This window comes from Aquarana catesbeiana, linkage group LG05, assembly GCF_042186555.1.
Source record: "Aquarana catesbeiana isolate 2022-GZ linkage group LG05, ASM4218655v1, whole genome shotgun sequence".
In the NCBI taxonomy this organism is placed as follows: domain Eukaryota; kingdom Metazoa; phylum Chordata; class Amphibia; order Anura; family Ranidae; genus Aquarana; species Aquarana catesbeiana.
The window spans coordinates 476,358,816-476,376,130 of record NC_133328.1 but is presented as its reverse complement, the minus strand read 5'-3'; the positions used below and the strand labels follow the sequence as shown (position 1 = coordinate 476,376,130).

Here is a 17,315-nt window from a genome sequence, read left to right as displayed (position 1 = left end):
TATATATATATATATATATATATATATATATATATATATATATATATATATATATATATATTTTTAAAAAAAATAGTTGTCGTTTTATTGTTCTCTCTCTCTCTATTGTTCTGCTCTTTTTTACTGTATTCTATTCTGCAATGTTTTATTGTTATTATGTTTTATCATGTTTGTTTTTCAGGTATGCAATTTTTTATACTTTACCGTTTACTGTGTTTTATTGTTAACCATTTTTTTGTCTTCAGGTACGCAATTCACGACTTTGAGTGGTTATACCAGAATGATGCCTGCAGGTTTAGGTATCATCTTGGTATCATTCTTTTCAGCCAGCGGTCGGCTTTCATGTAAAAGCAATCCTAGCGGCTAATTAGCCTCTAGACTGCCTTTACAAGCCGTGGGAGGGAATGCCCCCCCCCACCCCCCCACCCCCACCGTCTTCCGTGTTTTTCTCTGGCTCTCCTGTCTCAACAGGGAACCTGAGAATGCAGCCGGTGATTCAGCCAGCTGACCATAGAGCTGATCAGAGACCAGAGTGGCTCCAAACATCTCTATGGCCTAAGAAACCGGAAGCTACGAGCATTTTATGACTTAGATTTCGCCGGATGTAAATAGCGCCATTGGTAAATTGGGGAAGCATTTTATCACACCGATCTTGGTGTGGTCAGATGCTTTGAGGGCAGAGGAGAGATCTAGGGTCTAATAGACCCCAATTTTTTCAAAAAAAGAGTACCTGTCACTACCTATTGCTATCATAGGGGATATTTACATTCCCCGAGATAACAATAAAAATGATAAAAAAAAAAAAATGAAAGGAACAGTTTAAAAATAAAATAATAAAGAAAAAAAAAAAAAAAAAAAAAAAAAGCACCCCTGTCGCCCCCTGCTCTTGCGCTAAGGCAAACGCAAGCGGCGGTCTGTCGTCAAACGTAAACAGCAATTGCACCATGCATGTCAGGTATCACCGCGAAGGTCAGATCGAGGGCAGTAATTTTTGCAGTAGACCTCCTCTGTAAATCTAAAGTGGTAACCTGTAAAGGCTTTTAATGGCTTTTAAAAATGTATTTATTTTGTTGCCACTGCACGTTTGTTCGCAATTGTAAAGCATGTCATGTTTGGTATCCATGTACTCGGCCTAAGATCATCTTTTTTATTTCATCAAACATTTGGGCAATATAGGGTGTTTTAGTGCATTAAAATTTAAAAAAAGTGTGTTTTTTCCCCAAAAAATGCGTTTGAAAAATCGCTGCGCAAATACTGTGTGGAAAAAAAAAAAAATGAAACACCCACCATTTTAATCTGTAGGGCATTTGCTTTAAATAAATATATAATGTTTTGGGGTTCAAAGTAATTTTCTTGCAAAAAAAAAAAAAAAAAACTTTTTCATGTAAACAAAAAGTGTCAGAAAGGGCTTTGTCTTCAAGTGGTTAGAAGAGTGGGTGATGTGTGACATAGCTTCTAAATGTTGTGCATAAAATGCCAGGACAGTTCAAAACCCCCCCCAAATGACCCCATTATGGAAAGTAGACACCCCAAGCTATTTGCTGAGAGGCATGTCGAGTCCATGGAATATTTTATATTGCGACACAAGTTGCGGGAAAGAGACAAAATTTTTTTTTTTTTTTTTGCACAAAGTTGTCACTAAATGATATATTGCTCAAACATGCCATGGGAATATGTGAAATTACACCCCAAAATACATTCTGCTGCTTCTCCTGAGTATGGGGATACCACATGTGTGAGACTTTTTGGGAGCCTAGCCACGTACAGGACCACGAAAACCAAGCACCGCCTTCAGGCTTTCTAAGGGCGTGAATTCTTGATTTCACTCTTCACTGCCTATCACAGTCTCGGAGGCCATGGAATGCCCAGGTGGCACAAACCCCCCCAAATGACCCCATTTTGGAAAGTAGACACCCAAAGCTATTTGCTGAGAGGTATAGTGAGTATTTTGCAGACCTCACTTTTTGTCACAAAGTTTTGAAAATTGAAAAAAGAAAAAAAAAAAAAAAAAAAAAGTTTTTTTCTTGACTTTCTTCATTTTCAAAAACAAATGAGAGCTGCAAAATACTCACCATGCCTCTCAGCAAATAGCTTGGGGTGTCTACTTTCCAAAATGGGGTCATTTCCAAATGGGGTCCCCATACTCAGGAGAAGTAGCTGAATGTATTTTGGGGTGCAATTCCACATATGCCCATGGCCTGTGTGAGCAATATATCATTTAGTGACAACTTTTTGTAAATATTTTTTTTTTTTTTGTCATTATTCAATCACTTGGGACAAAAAAAATAAATATTCAATGGGTTCAACATGCCTCTCAGCAATTTCCTTGGGGTGTCTACTTTCCAAAATGGGGTCATTTGGGGGGGGGGGGGGGTTTGTACTGCCCTGCCATTTTAGCACCTCAAGAAATGACATAGGCAGTCATAAACTAAAAGCTGTGTAAATTCCAGAAAATGTACCCTAGTTTGTAGACGCTATAACTTTTGCGCAAACCAATAAATATACGCTTATTGACATTTTTTTTACCAGAGACATGTGGCCGAATACATTTTGGCCTAAATGTATGACTAAAATTGAGTTTATTGGATTTTTTTTTTATAACAAAAAGTATAAAATATCATTTTTTTTCAAAATTTTCGGTCTTTTTCCGTTTATAGCGCAAAAAATAAAAACAGCAGAGGTGATCAAATACCATCAAAAGAAAGCTCTATTTGTGGGAAGAAAAGGACGCAAATTTCGTTTGGGTACAGCATTGCATGACCGCGCAATTAGCAGTTAAAGCGACGCAGTGCCAAATTGGAAAAAGATCTCTGGTCCTTAGGCGGCATAATGGTCCGGGGCTCAAGTGGTTAAGCTACATCAAAAAAGAGGATAGGATAGGATAGGATAGGATAGATGTTTTGGGCAATATTATCTGCTCATATTCAGCAAAATGCTTCAGAACTCATTGGACGGCACTTCACAGTGCAGATGGACAATGACCCGAAGCATACTGCGAAAGCAACCAAAGAGTTTAAGGAAAAGAAGTGGAATGTTATGCAATGGCCAGGTCAATCACCTGACCTGAATCCGATTGAGCATGCATTTCACTTGCTGAAGACAAAACTGAAGGGAAAATGCCCCAAGAACAAGCAGGAACTGAAGACAGTTGCAGTAGAGGCCTGGCAGAGCAGCACCAGGGATGAATCCCAGCGTCTGGTGATGTCTATGCGTTCCAGACTTCAGTTTGTAATTGACTGCAAAGGATTTGCAACCAAGTATTAAAAAGTGAGTTTGATGGATGATTGTTAATCTGTCCCATTACTTTTGGTCCCTTAAAAAGTGGGAGGCACATATACAAACTGTTGTAATTCCAACACCGTTCACCTGATTTGGATGTAAATACCCTCAAATTAAAGCTGAATGTCTGCAGTTAAAGCATATTTTGTTCGTTTCATTTCAAATCCATTGTGGTGATGTATAGAGCCAAAAAGATTAGAATTGTGTCGATGTCCCAATATGTATGGACCTGACTAATGCATTAAGATAAAAAAAAAAAAACCTGTGTCTAGCAGCCCCCCTAATACTTAGCTGAGCCTCATCTCTATCCAGTAATGTCCACGAGTCCTTTGGCCACCCGGGACTCTCCCTCGTGGTTGGCTGAGACACAGCAGCAGTACCATTGGCTCCCGCTGCTGTCAAACCCAGTTAGCCAATCAGGAAAGAGAGGGGGGCGGGGCCAAATCACAGTTCTGTGTCTTAATGGACACAGGGAGCTGCAGCTCGGCTCGGGTGCCCCCATAGCAAGCTGCTTGCTGTGGGGGCACTGAACAGGAGGGAGGGGCCAAGAGCTCCATCCAGGGACCCGAGAAGAGGAGGACTTGGGCTGCCCAGTGCAAAATCACTGCACAGAGAAGGTAAGTATAACATTGTTTTTTCTTTTTTATTAAAATAACAAAGACTTGACAATCACTTTAAAAATGCTGCAAGTACAGAGAATTACCTGATGATCCTGCCAGAAATCCAGTGCGTGCACCTAACTTCCTGCTGGCTGACAACACAGTGCTTCTGCTGCACTGAAATCCAGAATTTTCTCTGTTGAACTCAAAGTGATTGTAAAAGGTAAAAAAACAAAACAAAAATAACAAACACGTCATTCTTACCTGCTCTGTGCAGTGGTTTTGCACAGAGCAACCCCAAACCTCCTTTTTTCGGGTCCCATGCTGGCACTCTGGGCCCCTTGCCGAGGGCCCCCTCAGCAAGCCACTAAAGGGGCACTCATGCATGCTTCTTCCTGAGCCGGCTCTCTGTGTCCATAAGACACAGAGCATGGCTCAGCCCCACTCCTCCCTCACTGGCTGTGATTAACAGCCGCGGGAGCCAATAGCTCCTGCATATAAGCAAATCAGGAGGGAAAGACCTGGGAAAGCTTCAGCTCTTGTGCACATCACTGGATCGGGATTGGGCTTAGGTAATTATTAGGAGGGCTGCATAGAATGCATGAAGATAAAAAACGTTCAGCCTTTACAACCACTTGCCGACTGGGCCATAGCCGAAAGACGGCTGCAGCGTGGTCGGCTTCCAGAATCCTGCTCCTGAGGACCCGGCGCATAAGGGAAAATGGCCGCTGACAGCGGCCGTTTACCACGCGATCGATATGTCAAATGACGGAGCGATCACTTGTAAACAAACCGGCGTCATGTCGGGTCATCTCTCCCCTCCCCGTACCAATCGGTACAGTGTGAGGGGAGAGGGGAGAGATCAGGTGCAGCAGCGCTGTGGGCTGGATCTGTAGTGTCCACAGCGCTGATCTGTGCCCATTCCAGCACTCATCCGTCCATCCATGCTCAGCCAGGTATACCCACCCAGCCATCCCATCCACACTCAGCCATACCCAGCCACACTCAGCCAGCCATACACATTCATGGCTCAACCATGCTCAGCCATCCCCATCCACGGCTCATGCCACTACAGTGCCTCAAAGTGTAATAGGTAGTCAAATTAGATTTGAAATTTATGTCCCCGCATGCTGATGGTGCTCCCTGCATGTTGGGCCTCGGGATGTGGCCAGGCTGTGTAAAAGTCTCCCACATGTGGTATGCCCATACTCAGGAGGAGTAGGAGAATCTATTTTGGGTTGTAATTTTTGCTATGTACATGCTATGTGTTAGAAATATTGTATAAAATGGACAACTTTGTGAAAAAAAAAAATAAAATAAAATGCGTTTTCATTTTCTTTCCACATTTTCCAAAAACTTGTAAAAAAAAAAAAAAAAAAAAAAAAAACCGACATGTTCAAAAGACACATTATGCCTCAGATTATACGTTGGGGTGTTTACTTTCCAAAATGGGAAAATGGGGTCATTTGTGGGGTGTTTCCATTGTCCTGGTGCTCCAGGGCCTTCAAAAGTGCAAGAGATAGTCAAGAAATTATGTGTGTAATTTATGCTCCAAGAACGCCTGATAGTACTCCCTGCATGTTGGGCCTCTGTATGTGGCCACGCTGTGTAAAAGTCTCACACATGTGGTATCGTCATACTCAGAAGTAGTAGAATGTATTTTGGGGTGTAATTTGTGCTATGCATATGTTGTGTGTGAGAAATAACCTGCTAATATGACAATTTTGTGAAAAAAAAAAAAAAAAAAAAAAACACCCTCGATTTTGCAAAGAATTGTGGGGAAAAAAAAAATTACAAATTTGAAAAACACACCATGCCTCTTACTAAATACATTGGACTGCCTACTTTAAAAAAAAGGGGTCATTCGGGGGGTATTTGTACTTTCCTGGCTTGTTAGGCCGTCAGTACATCAGGTGTGATCAATTTTCAGTGATTGACACCATAGCTTGTGAACTTTAACTTTCACACAGACCAAATAATATACACAATTTGGATTAATTTTTACCAAAGATATGTAGCAGTATAAATTTTGGCCAAAATTTATGAAGAAAAATTACTAATTTGCAAAGTTTTATAACAAAGAAAAATGTATTTATTTATTACAGAATTTTCGGTCTTTTTTCATTTACAGCGCAAAAAATAAAAAACCCAGCGGTGATTAAGAGAGCACCGAAAGCGGACAATTGGTCTGGTTAGGAAGGGGGTTTAGGTGGGCAAGTGGTTAAGAACACTGCCTATGCCCCCCCCCCTCTCTGTCCTTGTCCACATGGAGATTCTAACCTAGAAAAACAATACTGTTGCTTTGACTTCAAAGGGCCTGCCCACACATTGGGGGCAATTAATAAAAAGTGTTTGACAAAAGTTTCATCTTAACTGGTGCCGCTGCCCATAACAACCAATCACATTCTATCTTTCATTTTAGCCACCCAGCTTAGAAAACAGAAAGGTATAAGCGGATTGGCTGCATTCCAGTTGAGTTGACAAAGTTTGTCTCAGACACTCATTACTAATCCCCTTATGTAAGCCATAAATTCAACCCCCCACTGCACAGACAAAGCCAAAAATATTGTTTTTGGTGGAACTGTTACCAATATAACCATCTTCTACTCCTAAACTGAAAAGGGTGTAGAAGGGCAGATAGGGCCATGTATAATTGGTCCGTTTATTACTGTCCAGAAAGAACACAAGCAGCTGAGCGCTCCAGGAGATAGACTGTTAGTGCCGATTCACACAGGGGCAACACAACTTCAGTGAGACTTTAAGCAACTTACAACGTGACTTCAAGTGGCCTCCAGGACTGGCGACTTTGGCTGTGGCCAATCACAGAATAATCAGCTCTCTGGGAGGGAGGGTTTGCCTGGGTAAACCAATTTTTTTTCCTGTAAAGTCGCTTCAATATAGATGGAGATCCGACTTGGAGGCGACTTCCATTGAAATCTATGGATACAAGTTGCCTAGAAGTCGCCTTGAAGTAGTACAGAAACCTTTTCTGAAGTCGGAGCGACTTCAGTAGTGTACATTAAGACGGCTCTCATTGACTATAATGCAATTCCCAATGTGGGGCGACTTAAGGGCTGACAAGTCGGATCCCAAGTCGTTGTAGTGTGAACCGACCCTTAGAGACGTGGTGCTGGTTAATGATCATCAGCGAGCGGTCACTTAATGCAATATACAGAAATAAAGTGTGAGCGATAGCTGGCGTAGTCAGGAGAAGATCATGTGGGAAATCAGAACAGAAACGAGAGAAAAGAGGAAATGAGTGTTAAGAGAAAGCATATGACTCCATGGAAGTAAAGTTATGGGCTCCGTGTGTTTGCATGCAAGGCAGGAGCTCTAGATAGACACAAAGCATGAAAAAAAAAAAAAAAAAAAAAAAGGAAAACGAATGCAGCCATCATTTCCTAGAATTGGCCAGCTGCATTGCAATACGAACTTGCTTTTAGGATAATACTGTTTAAGGCTAAGTTTCCATTAGATCCGGCCACGGCTCGCAGCAGGGGGTCTGGTGCGTCATTGTTCTCCGTTTCAGAAGCGAATCAAGAATGAGTTTTTTTCCTGAATTTGGACCTGAATCTGAGTCAGACGCACAGGACCCTTTTTCAGTGCGGACCGCGGCCGCCCCGGAGGTTTGTGACCCAGCTCCATTGAGAGCTGAGCAAACTCCCTACATCCAATTCACAGAAGTATGAACCCTGCCTGAAAGAAAAAAACTCTCTTTTAAAAAGGAGAGAAATGTGTGCTCTGACCAGGATCACCTCCTGAAAATGCTTGTCACCTGGCTGCCACGTGGGTCCTCAGTCATTGACCAACAGAAGATAAAGTCTTTGTTACCCCAACATTTCATATTCCTGATAGGTGTGTCTGCTGTACCATCTACTTGTATGAGAAAGTATCCTGTTCTCTTTGTATTGCTTCCTTTGCGTGAAATATCTGGAGATCCTGCTAGTCCCTTTGCTTTCCTATTAAAAACTGACCACTCTAGGCATAGAAGGTGAGTAGTGCCTGAGCCCCAGCTATAGGGTAATCACATCACCTGAGTGCGCAGTCTGCACCCTCTCCTAGAGACAGACAATACGAGTACAGGATAGTATTCCCCGATAAGGAGGATCACATCTCTTCTATATGTAGACTGATCCCTCTCCCATATACAGACAATATGAATACAGTACAGTAGCAGAGTATTATCTGATATGGGGGATCTCCTCTCTTCTATATACCCCTCTCCCATATATAGATAATATGAATACAGCACAGTACTATCTGATATGGGGGATCTCCTCTCTTCTATACACTCCTCTCCCATATACAGAAAATATGAATACAGCACAGTAGCAGAGTATTATCTGATATGGGGGATCTCCTCTCTTCTATACACTCCTCTCCCATATACAGACAATATGAATACAGCACAGTATTATCTGATATGGGGCATCTCCTCTCTTCTATACACTCCTCTCCCATATACAGACAATATGAATACAGCACAGTATTATCTGATATGGGGCATCTCCTCTCTTCTATACACTCCTCTCCCATATACAGACAATATGAATACAGCAGAGTATTATCTGATATGGGGGATCTCCTGTCTTCTATACACTCCTCTCCCATATACAGACAATATGAATACAGCACAGTATTACCTGTTTGTTGGCCTCATCAAAGAACACGCAGTTGACACTGGTGGCGTTCTCAAACAGGACTGGCCGGTCACTTAGCTCCAGGTAGTACTCCTCCTGCTCCATCTTTCTTCCTGTACACTGCTGTGTACTACACAGCAGTCTGTTGTATATGGAGGACTTCCTATGTCTCTAGTACTGCCTACACCGTTCTCACTGTACAGCGGCGCTCTCTATTGCCACCTGCAGGCTGGAGGATGAAGAACGCCAAATCCTCTCTCCAGCCCAGTGCGGGGGTTGGGGGGGCACGTTTACTCTGATTGGCGGAGGAGGCGGGTAATGGTCACACCGAGCACGAGACGGCTGAGCGGAGCCATTCTCTTCTGTTGATGGCCAGGGAGAAGGCGTGTCTTATCAGGTCTCGTCACAGAAGAGGCACAGCGCCCTATAGCGGCTTTATCGGAGATTGCATCCTCAGCTCTTTCATCGGAGATCTAGTGTCAGTAGCAGTGATGTCACATTACCAGTGAGATCGGGTCCAGTGCCCGGATGTGTGGGGCAGGACAGGCGGCTGCCTAGAACGCCAGGGTAGGGGGGAGGCAAAATCCGGATCCAATAGCTGTCTGTCTGCAGCAGGAAAACCTGCGCCCCATAGAAGAGGAAGTTTGTATGCGGGGAATGGGATGCAGATCTGGGGAAGGGATCCCGGTGGGGGGGACTGAAGAGGAGGGTGAGGATGGACAGAGTGAGCGGTCCTGTATGGAGAGCCCAGACAAGAGGACACTTTGGGGGAGGGGCTCAGCATCGGATCAGCAGCGCCGCTGACACAGAGGCAGCATTATGTGTGATTGTTGTACTTCTGTCCCCCCCTTGTGTCTGTGACAAGAGCGACGCTAAAGCCCCTCCTACTCTGCTATCCGCATAGTTCCGCCTCCCAGCATTAGCTCTGGCTGCTGATTGGTCTGCTGCTCTGTCACTCAGCTCTACACCCGCCTTCTCTTCAAGTCCAAGCTGTGTGAGAAGTACAATGTGCAGATTGGAGAATGAAATGTGTGCTGGAGCGAGAGTGGGAGGAGTCAGAGCCCCTCTTGTCACAGATGTACACTGAACCTGGATTACCATCAATAGGGAATATGTGTAGGAGAGAGAGTACAGCAATGTAACGTGTGCAGTAGAGAGTACAGCAATGTAACGTGTGTGTAGTATAGAGAGTACAGCAATGTAACGTGTGTGTAGTAGAGAGAGTACAACAATGTAACGTGTGTGTAGTATAGAGAGTACAGCAATGTAACGTGTGTGTAGTATAGAGAGTACAGCAATGTAACGTGTGTGTAGTATAGAGAGTACAGCAATGTAACGTGTGTGTAGTATAGAGAGTACAGCAATGTAACGTGTGCAGTAGAGAGAGTACAGCAATGTAACGTGTGTGTAGTATAGAGAGTACAGCAATGTAACGTGTGTAGTATAGAGAGTACAGCAATGTAACGTGTGTAGTATAGAGAGTACAGCAATGTAACGTGTGCAGTAGAGAGAGTACAGCAATGTAACGTGTGTGTAGTATAGAGAGTACAGCAATGTAACGTGTGTAGTATAGAGAGTACAGCAATGTAACGTGTGCAGTAGAGAGAGTACAGCAATGTAACGTGTGTGTAGTATAGAGAGTACAGCAATGTAACGTGTGTGTAGTATAGAGAGTACAGCAATGTAACGTGTGTGTAGTATAGAGAGTACAGAAATGTAACGTGTGTGTAGTATAGAGAGTACAGCAATGTAACGTGTGCAGTAGAGAGTACAGCAATGTAACGTGTGTGTAGTATAGAGAGTACAGCAATGTAACGTGTGTGTAGTAGAGAGAGTACAACAATGTAACGTGTGTGTAGTATAGAGAGTACAGCAATGTAACGTGTGTGTAGTATAGAGAGTACAGCAATGTAACGTGTGTAGTATAGAGAGTACAGCAATGTAACGTGTGCAGTAGAGAGAGTACAGCAATGTAACGTGTGCAGTAGAGAGTACAGCAATGTAACGTGTGTGTAGTATAGAGAGTACAGCAATGTAACGTGTGTGCAGTAGAGAGAGTACAACAATGTAACGTGTGTGTAGTATAGAGAGTACAGCAATGTAACGTGTGTGTAGTATAGAGAGTACAGCAATGTAACGTGTGTGTAGTATAGAGAGTACAGCAATGTAACGTGTGTGTAGTATAGAGAGTACAGCAATGTAACGTGTGCAGTAGAGAGAGTACAGCAATGTAACGTGTGTGTAGTATAGAGAGTACAGCAATGTAACGTGTGTAGTATAGAGAGTACAGCAATGTAACGTGTGTAGTATAGAGAGTACAGCAATGTAACGTGTGCAGTAGAGAGAGTACAGCAATGTAACGTGTGTGTAGTATAGAGAGTACAGCAATGTAACGTGTGTAGTATAGAGAGTACAGCAATGTAACGTGTGCAGTAGAGAGAGTACAGCAATGTAACGTGTGTGTAGTATAGAGAGTACAGCAATGTAACGTGTGTGTAGTATAGAGAGTACAGCAATGTAACGTGTGTGTAGTATAGAGAGTACAGAAATGTAACGTGTGTGTAGTATAGAGAGTACAGCAATGTAACGTGTGCAGTAGAGAGTACAGCAATGTAACGTGTGTGTAGTATAGAGAGTACAGCAATGTAACGTGTGTGTAGTAGAGAGAGTACAACAATGTAACGTGTGTGTAGTATAGAGAGTACAGCAATGTAACGTGTGTGTAGTATAGAGAGTACAGCAATGTAACGTGTGTAGTATAGAGAGTACAGCAATGTAACGTGTGCAGTAGAGAGAGTACAGCAATGTAACGTGTGCAGTAGAGAGAGTACAGCAATGTAACGTGTGTGTAGTATAGAGAGTACAGCAATGTAACGTGTGTGTAGTATAGAGAGTACAGCAATGTAACGTGTGTGTAGTATAGAGAGTACAGCAATGTAACGTGTGTGTAGTAGAGAGAGTACAGCAATGTAACGTGTGTGTAGTATAGAGAGTACAGCAATGTAACGTGTGTGCAGTAGAGAGAGTACAGCAATGTAACGTGTGTGTAGTATAGAGAGTACAGCAATGTAACGTGTGTGTAGTATAGAGAGTACAGCAATGTAACGTGTGCAGTAGAGAGAGTACAGCAATGTAACGTGTGTGTAGTATAGAGAGTACAGCAATGTAACGTGTGCAGTAGAGAGAGTACAGCAATGTAACGTGTGTGTAGTATAGAGAGTACAGCAATGTAACGTGTGTGTAGTATAGAGAGTACAGCAATGTAACGTGTGCAGTAGAGAGAGTACAGCAATGTAACGTGTGTGTAGTATAGAGAGTACAGCAATGTAACGTGTGTGTAGTATAGAGAGTACAGCAATGTAACGTGTGCAGTAGAGAGAGTACAGCAATGTAACGTGTGTGTAGTATAGAGAGTACAGAAATGTAACGTGTGTGTAGTAGAGAGAGTACAGCAATGTAACGTGTGTGTAGTATAGAGAGTACAGCAATGTAACGTGTGCAGTAGAGAGTACAGCAATGTAACGTGTGCAGTAGAGAGTACAGCAATGTAATGTGTGCAGTAGAGAGTACAGCAATGTAACGTGTGCAGTAGAGAGTACAGCAATGTAACGTGTGCAGTAGAGAGTACAGCAATGTAACGTGTGCAGTAGAGAGTACAGCAATGTAACGTGTGTGTAGTAGAGAGAGTACAGCAATGTAACGTGTGTGTAGTATAGAGAGTACAGCAATGTAACGTGTGCAGTAGAGAGAGTACAGCAATGTAACGTGTGTGTAGTATAGAGAGTACAGCAATGTAATGTGTGTGTAGTATAGAGAGTACAGCAATGTAACGTGTGCAGTAGAGAGAGTACAGCAATGTAACGTGTGCAGTAGAGAGAGTACAGCAATGTAACGTGTGTGTAGTATAGAGAGTACAGAAATGTAACGTGTGTGTAGTATAGAGAGTACAGCAATGTAACGTGTGCAGTAGAGAGAGTACAGCAATGTAACGTGTGTGTAGTATAGAGAGTACAGCAATGTAACGTGTGCAGTAGAGAGAGTACAGCAATGTAACGTGTGTGTAGTATAGAGAGTACAGCAATGTAATGTGTGTGTAGTATAGAGAGTACAGCAATGTAACGTGTGCAGTAGAGAGAGTACAGCAATGTAACGTGTGCAGTAGAGAGAGTACAGCAATGTAACGTGTGTGTAGTATAGAGAGTACAGAAATGTAACGTGTGTGTAGTATAGAGAGTACAGCAATGTAACGTGTGCAGTAGAGAGAGTACAGCAATGTAACGTGTGTGTAGTATAGAGAGTACAGCAATGTAACGTGTGTGTAGTATAGAGAGTACAGCAATGTAACGTGTGCAGTAGAGAGAGTACAGCAATGTAACGTGTGTGTAGTATAGAGAGTACAGCAATGTAACGTGTGTGTAGTATAGAGAGTACAGCAATGTAACGTGTGTGTAGTATAGAGAGTACAGCAATGTAACATGTGCAGTAGAGAGAGTACAGCAATGTAACGTGTGCAGTAGAGAGAGTACAGCAATGTAACGTGTGTGTAGTATAGAGAGTACAGCAATGTAACGTGTGTGTAGTATAGAGAGTACAGCAATGTAACGTGTGTGTAGTATAGAGAGTACAGCAATGTAACGTGTGTGTAGTATAGAGAGTACAGAAATGTAACGTGTGTGTAGTAGAGAGAGTACAGAAATGTAACGTGTGTGTAGTAGAGAGAGTACAGCAATGTAACGTGTGTGTAGTATAGAGAGTACAGCAATGTAACGTGTGCAGTAGAGAGTACAGCAATGTAACGTGTGCAGTAGAGAGTACAGCAATGTAACGTGTGCAGTAGAGAGTACAGCAATGTAACGTGTGCAGTAGAGAGTACAGCAATGTAACGTGTGCAGTAGAGAGTACAACAATGTAACGTGTGCAGTAGAGAGTACAGCAATGTAACGTGTGCAGTAGAGAGTACAGCAATGTAACATGTGTGCAGTAGAGAGTACAGCAATGTAACGTGTGCAGTAGAGAGTACAGCAATGTAACGTGTGCAGTAGAGAGTACAGCAATGTAACATGTGTGCAGTAGAGAGTACAGCAATGTAACGTGTGCAGTAGAGAGTACAGCAATGTAACGTGTGCAGTAGAGAGTACAGCAATGTAACGTGTGCAGTAGAGAGTACAGCAATGTAACGTGTGCAGTAGAGAGAGTACAGCAATGTAACGTGTGCAGTAGAGAGTACAGCAATGTAACGTGTGCAGTAGAGAGTACAGCAATGTAACGTGTGCAGTAGAGAGAGTACAGCAATGTAACGTGTGCAGTAGAGAGAGTACAGCAATGTAACGTGTGCAGTAGAGAGAGTACAGCAATGTAACGTGTGCAGTAGAGAGTACAGCAATGTAACGTGTGCAGTAGAGAGTACAGCAATGTAACGTGTGCAGTAGAGAGTACAGCAATGTAACGTGTGCAGTAGAGAGAGTACAGCAATGTAACGTGTGCAGTAGAGAGAGTACAGCAATGTAACGTGTGTGAAGTATAGAGAGTACAGCAATGTAATGTGTGTGTAGTATAGAGAGTACAGCAATGTAACGTGTGCAGTAGAGAGAGTACAGCAATGTAACGTGTGCAGTAGAGAGAGTACAGCAATGTAACGTGTGTGTAGTATAGAGAGTACAGCAATGTAACGTGTGTGTAGTATAGAGAGTACAGAAATGTAACGTGTGTGTAGTATAGAGAGTACAGCAATGTAACGTGTGCAGTAGAGAGAGTACAGCAATGTAACGTGTGTGTAGTATAGAGAGTACAGCAATGTAACGTGTGTGTAGTATAGAGAGTACAGCAATGTAACGTGTGCAGTAGAGAGAGTACAGCAATGTAACGTGTGTGTAGTATAGAGAGTACAGCAATGTAACGTGTGTGTAGTATAGAGAGTACAGCAATGTAACGTGTGTGTAGTATAGAGAGTACAGCAATGTAACGTGTGCAGTAGAGAGAGTACAGCAATGTAACGTGTGCAGTAGAGAGAGTACAGCAATGTAACGTGTGTGTAGTATAGAGAGTACAGCAATGTAACGTGTGTGTAGTATAGAGAGTACAGCAATGTAACGTGTGTGTAGTATAGAGAGTACAGCAATGTAACGTGTGTGTAGTATAGAGAGTACAGAAATGTAACGTGTGTGTAGTAGAGAGAGTACAGAAATGTAACGTGTGTGTAGTAGAGAGAGTACAGCAATGTAACGTGTGTGTAGTATAGAGAGTACAGCAATGTAACGTGTGCAGTAGAGAGTACAGCAATGTAACGTGTGCAGTAGAGAGTACAGCAATGTAACGTGTGCAGTAGAGAGTACAGCAATGTAACGTGTGCAGTAGAGAGTACAGCAATGTAACGTGTGCAGTAGAGAGTACAACAATGTAACGTGTGCAGTAGAGAGTACAGCAATGTAACGTGTGCAGTAGAGAGTACAGCAATGTAACATGTGTGCAGTAGAGAGTACAGCAATGTAACGTGTGCAGTAGAGAGTACAGCAATGTAACGTGTGCAGTAGAGAGTACAGCAATGTAACATGTGTGCAGTAGAGAGTACAGCAATGTAACGTGTGCAGTAGAGAGTACAGCAATGTAACGTGTGCAGTAGAGAGTACAGCAATGTAACGTGTGCAGTAGAGAGTACAGCAATGTAACGTGTGCAGTAGAGAGAGTACAGCAATGTAACGTGTGCAGTAGAGAGTACAGCAATGTAACGTGTGCAGTAGAGAGTACAGCAATGTAACGTGTGCAGTAGAGAGTACAGCAATGTAACGTGTGCAGTAGAGAGAGTACAGCAATGTAACGTGTGCAGTAGAGAGAGTACAGCAATGTAACGTGTGCAGTAGAGAGAGTACAGCAATGTAACGTGTGCAGTAGAGAGTACAGCAATGTAACGTGTGCAGTAGAGAGTACAGCAATGTAACGTGTGCAGTAGAGAGTACAGCAATGTAACGTGTGCAGTAGAGAGAGTACAGCAATGTAACGTGTGCAGTAGAGAGAGTACAGCAATGTAACGTGTGCAGTAGAGAGTACAGCAATGTAACGTGTGCAGTAGAGAGTACAGCAATGTAACGTGTGCAGTAGAGAGTACAGCAATGTAACGTGTGCAGTAGAGAGTACAGCAATGTAACGTGTGCAGTAGAGAGTACAGCAATGTAACGTGTGCAGTAGAGAGTACAGCAATGTAACGTGTGCAGTAGAGAGTACAGCAATGTAACATGTGTGCAGTAGAGAGTACAGCAATGTAACGTGTGCAGTAGAGAGTACAGCAATGTAACATGTGTGCAGTGATGGAATATGTGTACAGGAAAGTACAGTGATGGAACATGGGGGGTAGAGGCGTGGGTGGCGGGGGGCACTGTAGTTCATATAATGGGGGGCCCCTGTCATCTGGATTAGGGGGGCTGCGCTCATATTGAGAAACCCCTGTGTATCCTAAAGGATGGGGGGCACTGTACTTATAATGGGGACCTCAGTACATCTTCTACCCATCCCCAGGTCCTATATGTCCTGGGGGTGGAGGTTTTATACACCTTGTAATGAGGGGTACACTTTGTGACCTGAGAACTAGGACTTATTGTGCTTAGTAATTGGGGATCTCTTCTGTGACTTGAAGATGAGCATATACACTGCCACTGTATACATGGGCAGGGCAAGGGGGGACGGCAAAATTAGGTTTTGCCTAGGGTGTCAAAAATCCTAGCTCCAGCCCTGGTGTGGGGGGACAATAGAGAGCTGGACCCGGCTTGTGCTGTAATGATCTGTCAGTGTTTTCTCTCGGGGGGGGGGGGGGGGGGGGGGTTGCCACCTTTTCTTCAAGCCAAACCTGAACACTAAAGCCCCTATCACAGGTGGACCTGATCGGAGCCTCCATTCACCTCTATGGAGCGGTGACATGTCCGCTGACACCCACTGCGATCCTGTCCGTGAAATCCAGTGATGGTGACCCTATATTCCATCCGTCCATCGGATCGGATGAAAATGGAGAACGGTGCTCTGACAGGTCCGTCTCTGCACAGTGATCGGAGACAGACCTGTCATCTGCCTGCTTAGCGGGTATCAGCAGATCGATCGCCCGCTGAGCAAAGCTGAGTCCGCCAGCAGGATCGCCCGGGTGAAAGAGCCCACTAGCCTATGGCACTGCCCTTGCTTAACTCCACCCATTCAACTGAATGTGTCAATGGGCAGTAACTGTGTGCAATGCACATGGCTACGGCACAGTGGCATGGGATTTTACGGGTTAAAAACAGGTGGTGGTGAGGAGAAAACATAACGCTTCTTCACCACCTGTCAGATACTTTTAAAAAAATCATCCACTGTGGATTACTCTTCAGAGTGCTCTGCGACTTCATTTACACTTGTGGTTGGGGGACAGTAAAAAAGAGGTTGAGCTGTGTTTTTACTGCTACCCAACTGTTCTTCTTAAGCTGCAAAGGCAGCAGATGGGGGATCTGCACACACAATAGCCAAAATGCTTTGCATCACAGTGTGGCAAAAATTGTCTGCACTGTTGGGTTCAGCGAGCAATAATGCCTGCTGAATGTGGCCCATCCAAGTGAATGAGGGGTTTCCTGCACCCGTGTGCAATGCATTCAGTTGCGGGGTGCTGCTCTGGGGTTTAAATAGGTGGTGAGGAGGTGATATAACACCTCCTCACTGCCTGTCAAATTCCCTCTGAAGAGCAATCCAAACATGGATTGCTCTTCAGAGGACACCACATTTGTAAATGATCCCCTGAGCCTGGGTTCAAACATATGTGATGTGGGAACCAGTGCAATTCTAGCGC

The 17,315-nt window shown here is 43.5% G+C and overlaps 1 protein-coding gene across 2 annotated transcripts in view; it reads right to left on the bottom strand.

The window, feature by feature from the left end:
• Nucleotides 1-8,957, bottom strand: part of RMC1 (regulator of MON1-CCZ1) — a 71,797-nt gene extending 62,840 nt beyond the window's left edge. The window contains exon 1 of one of the 2 annotated variants that reach the window (XM_073631480.1): nucleotides 8,522-8,957. In XM_073631480.1, the coding sequence (XP_073487581.1) occupies nucleotides 8,522-8,623 (102 nt within the window). In that variant the 5' untranslated portion in view covers nucleotides 8,624-8,957. The remainder of the gene's footprint in view (nucleotides 1-8,521) is intronic. The other variant, XM_073631479.1, reaches the window with a different exon arrangement.
• Between the last annotated feature and the right edge of the window lie 8,358 nt (nucleotides 8,958-17,315).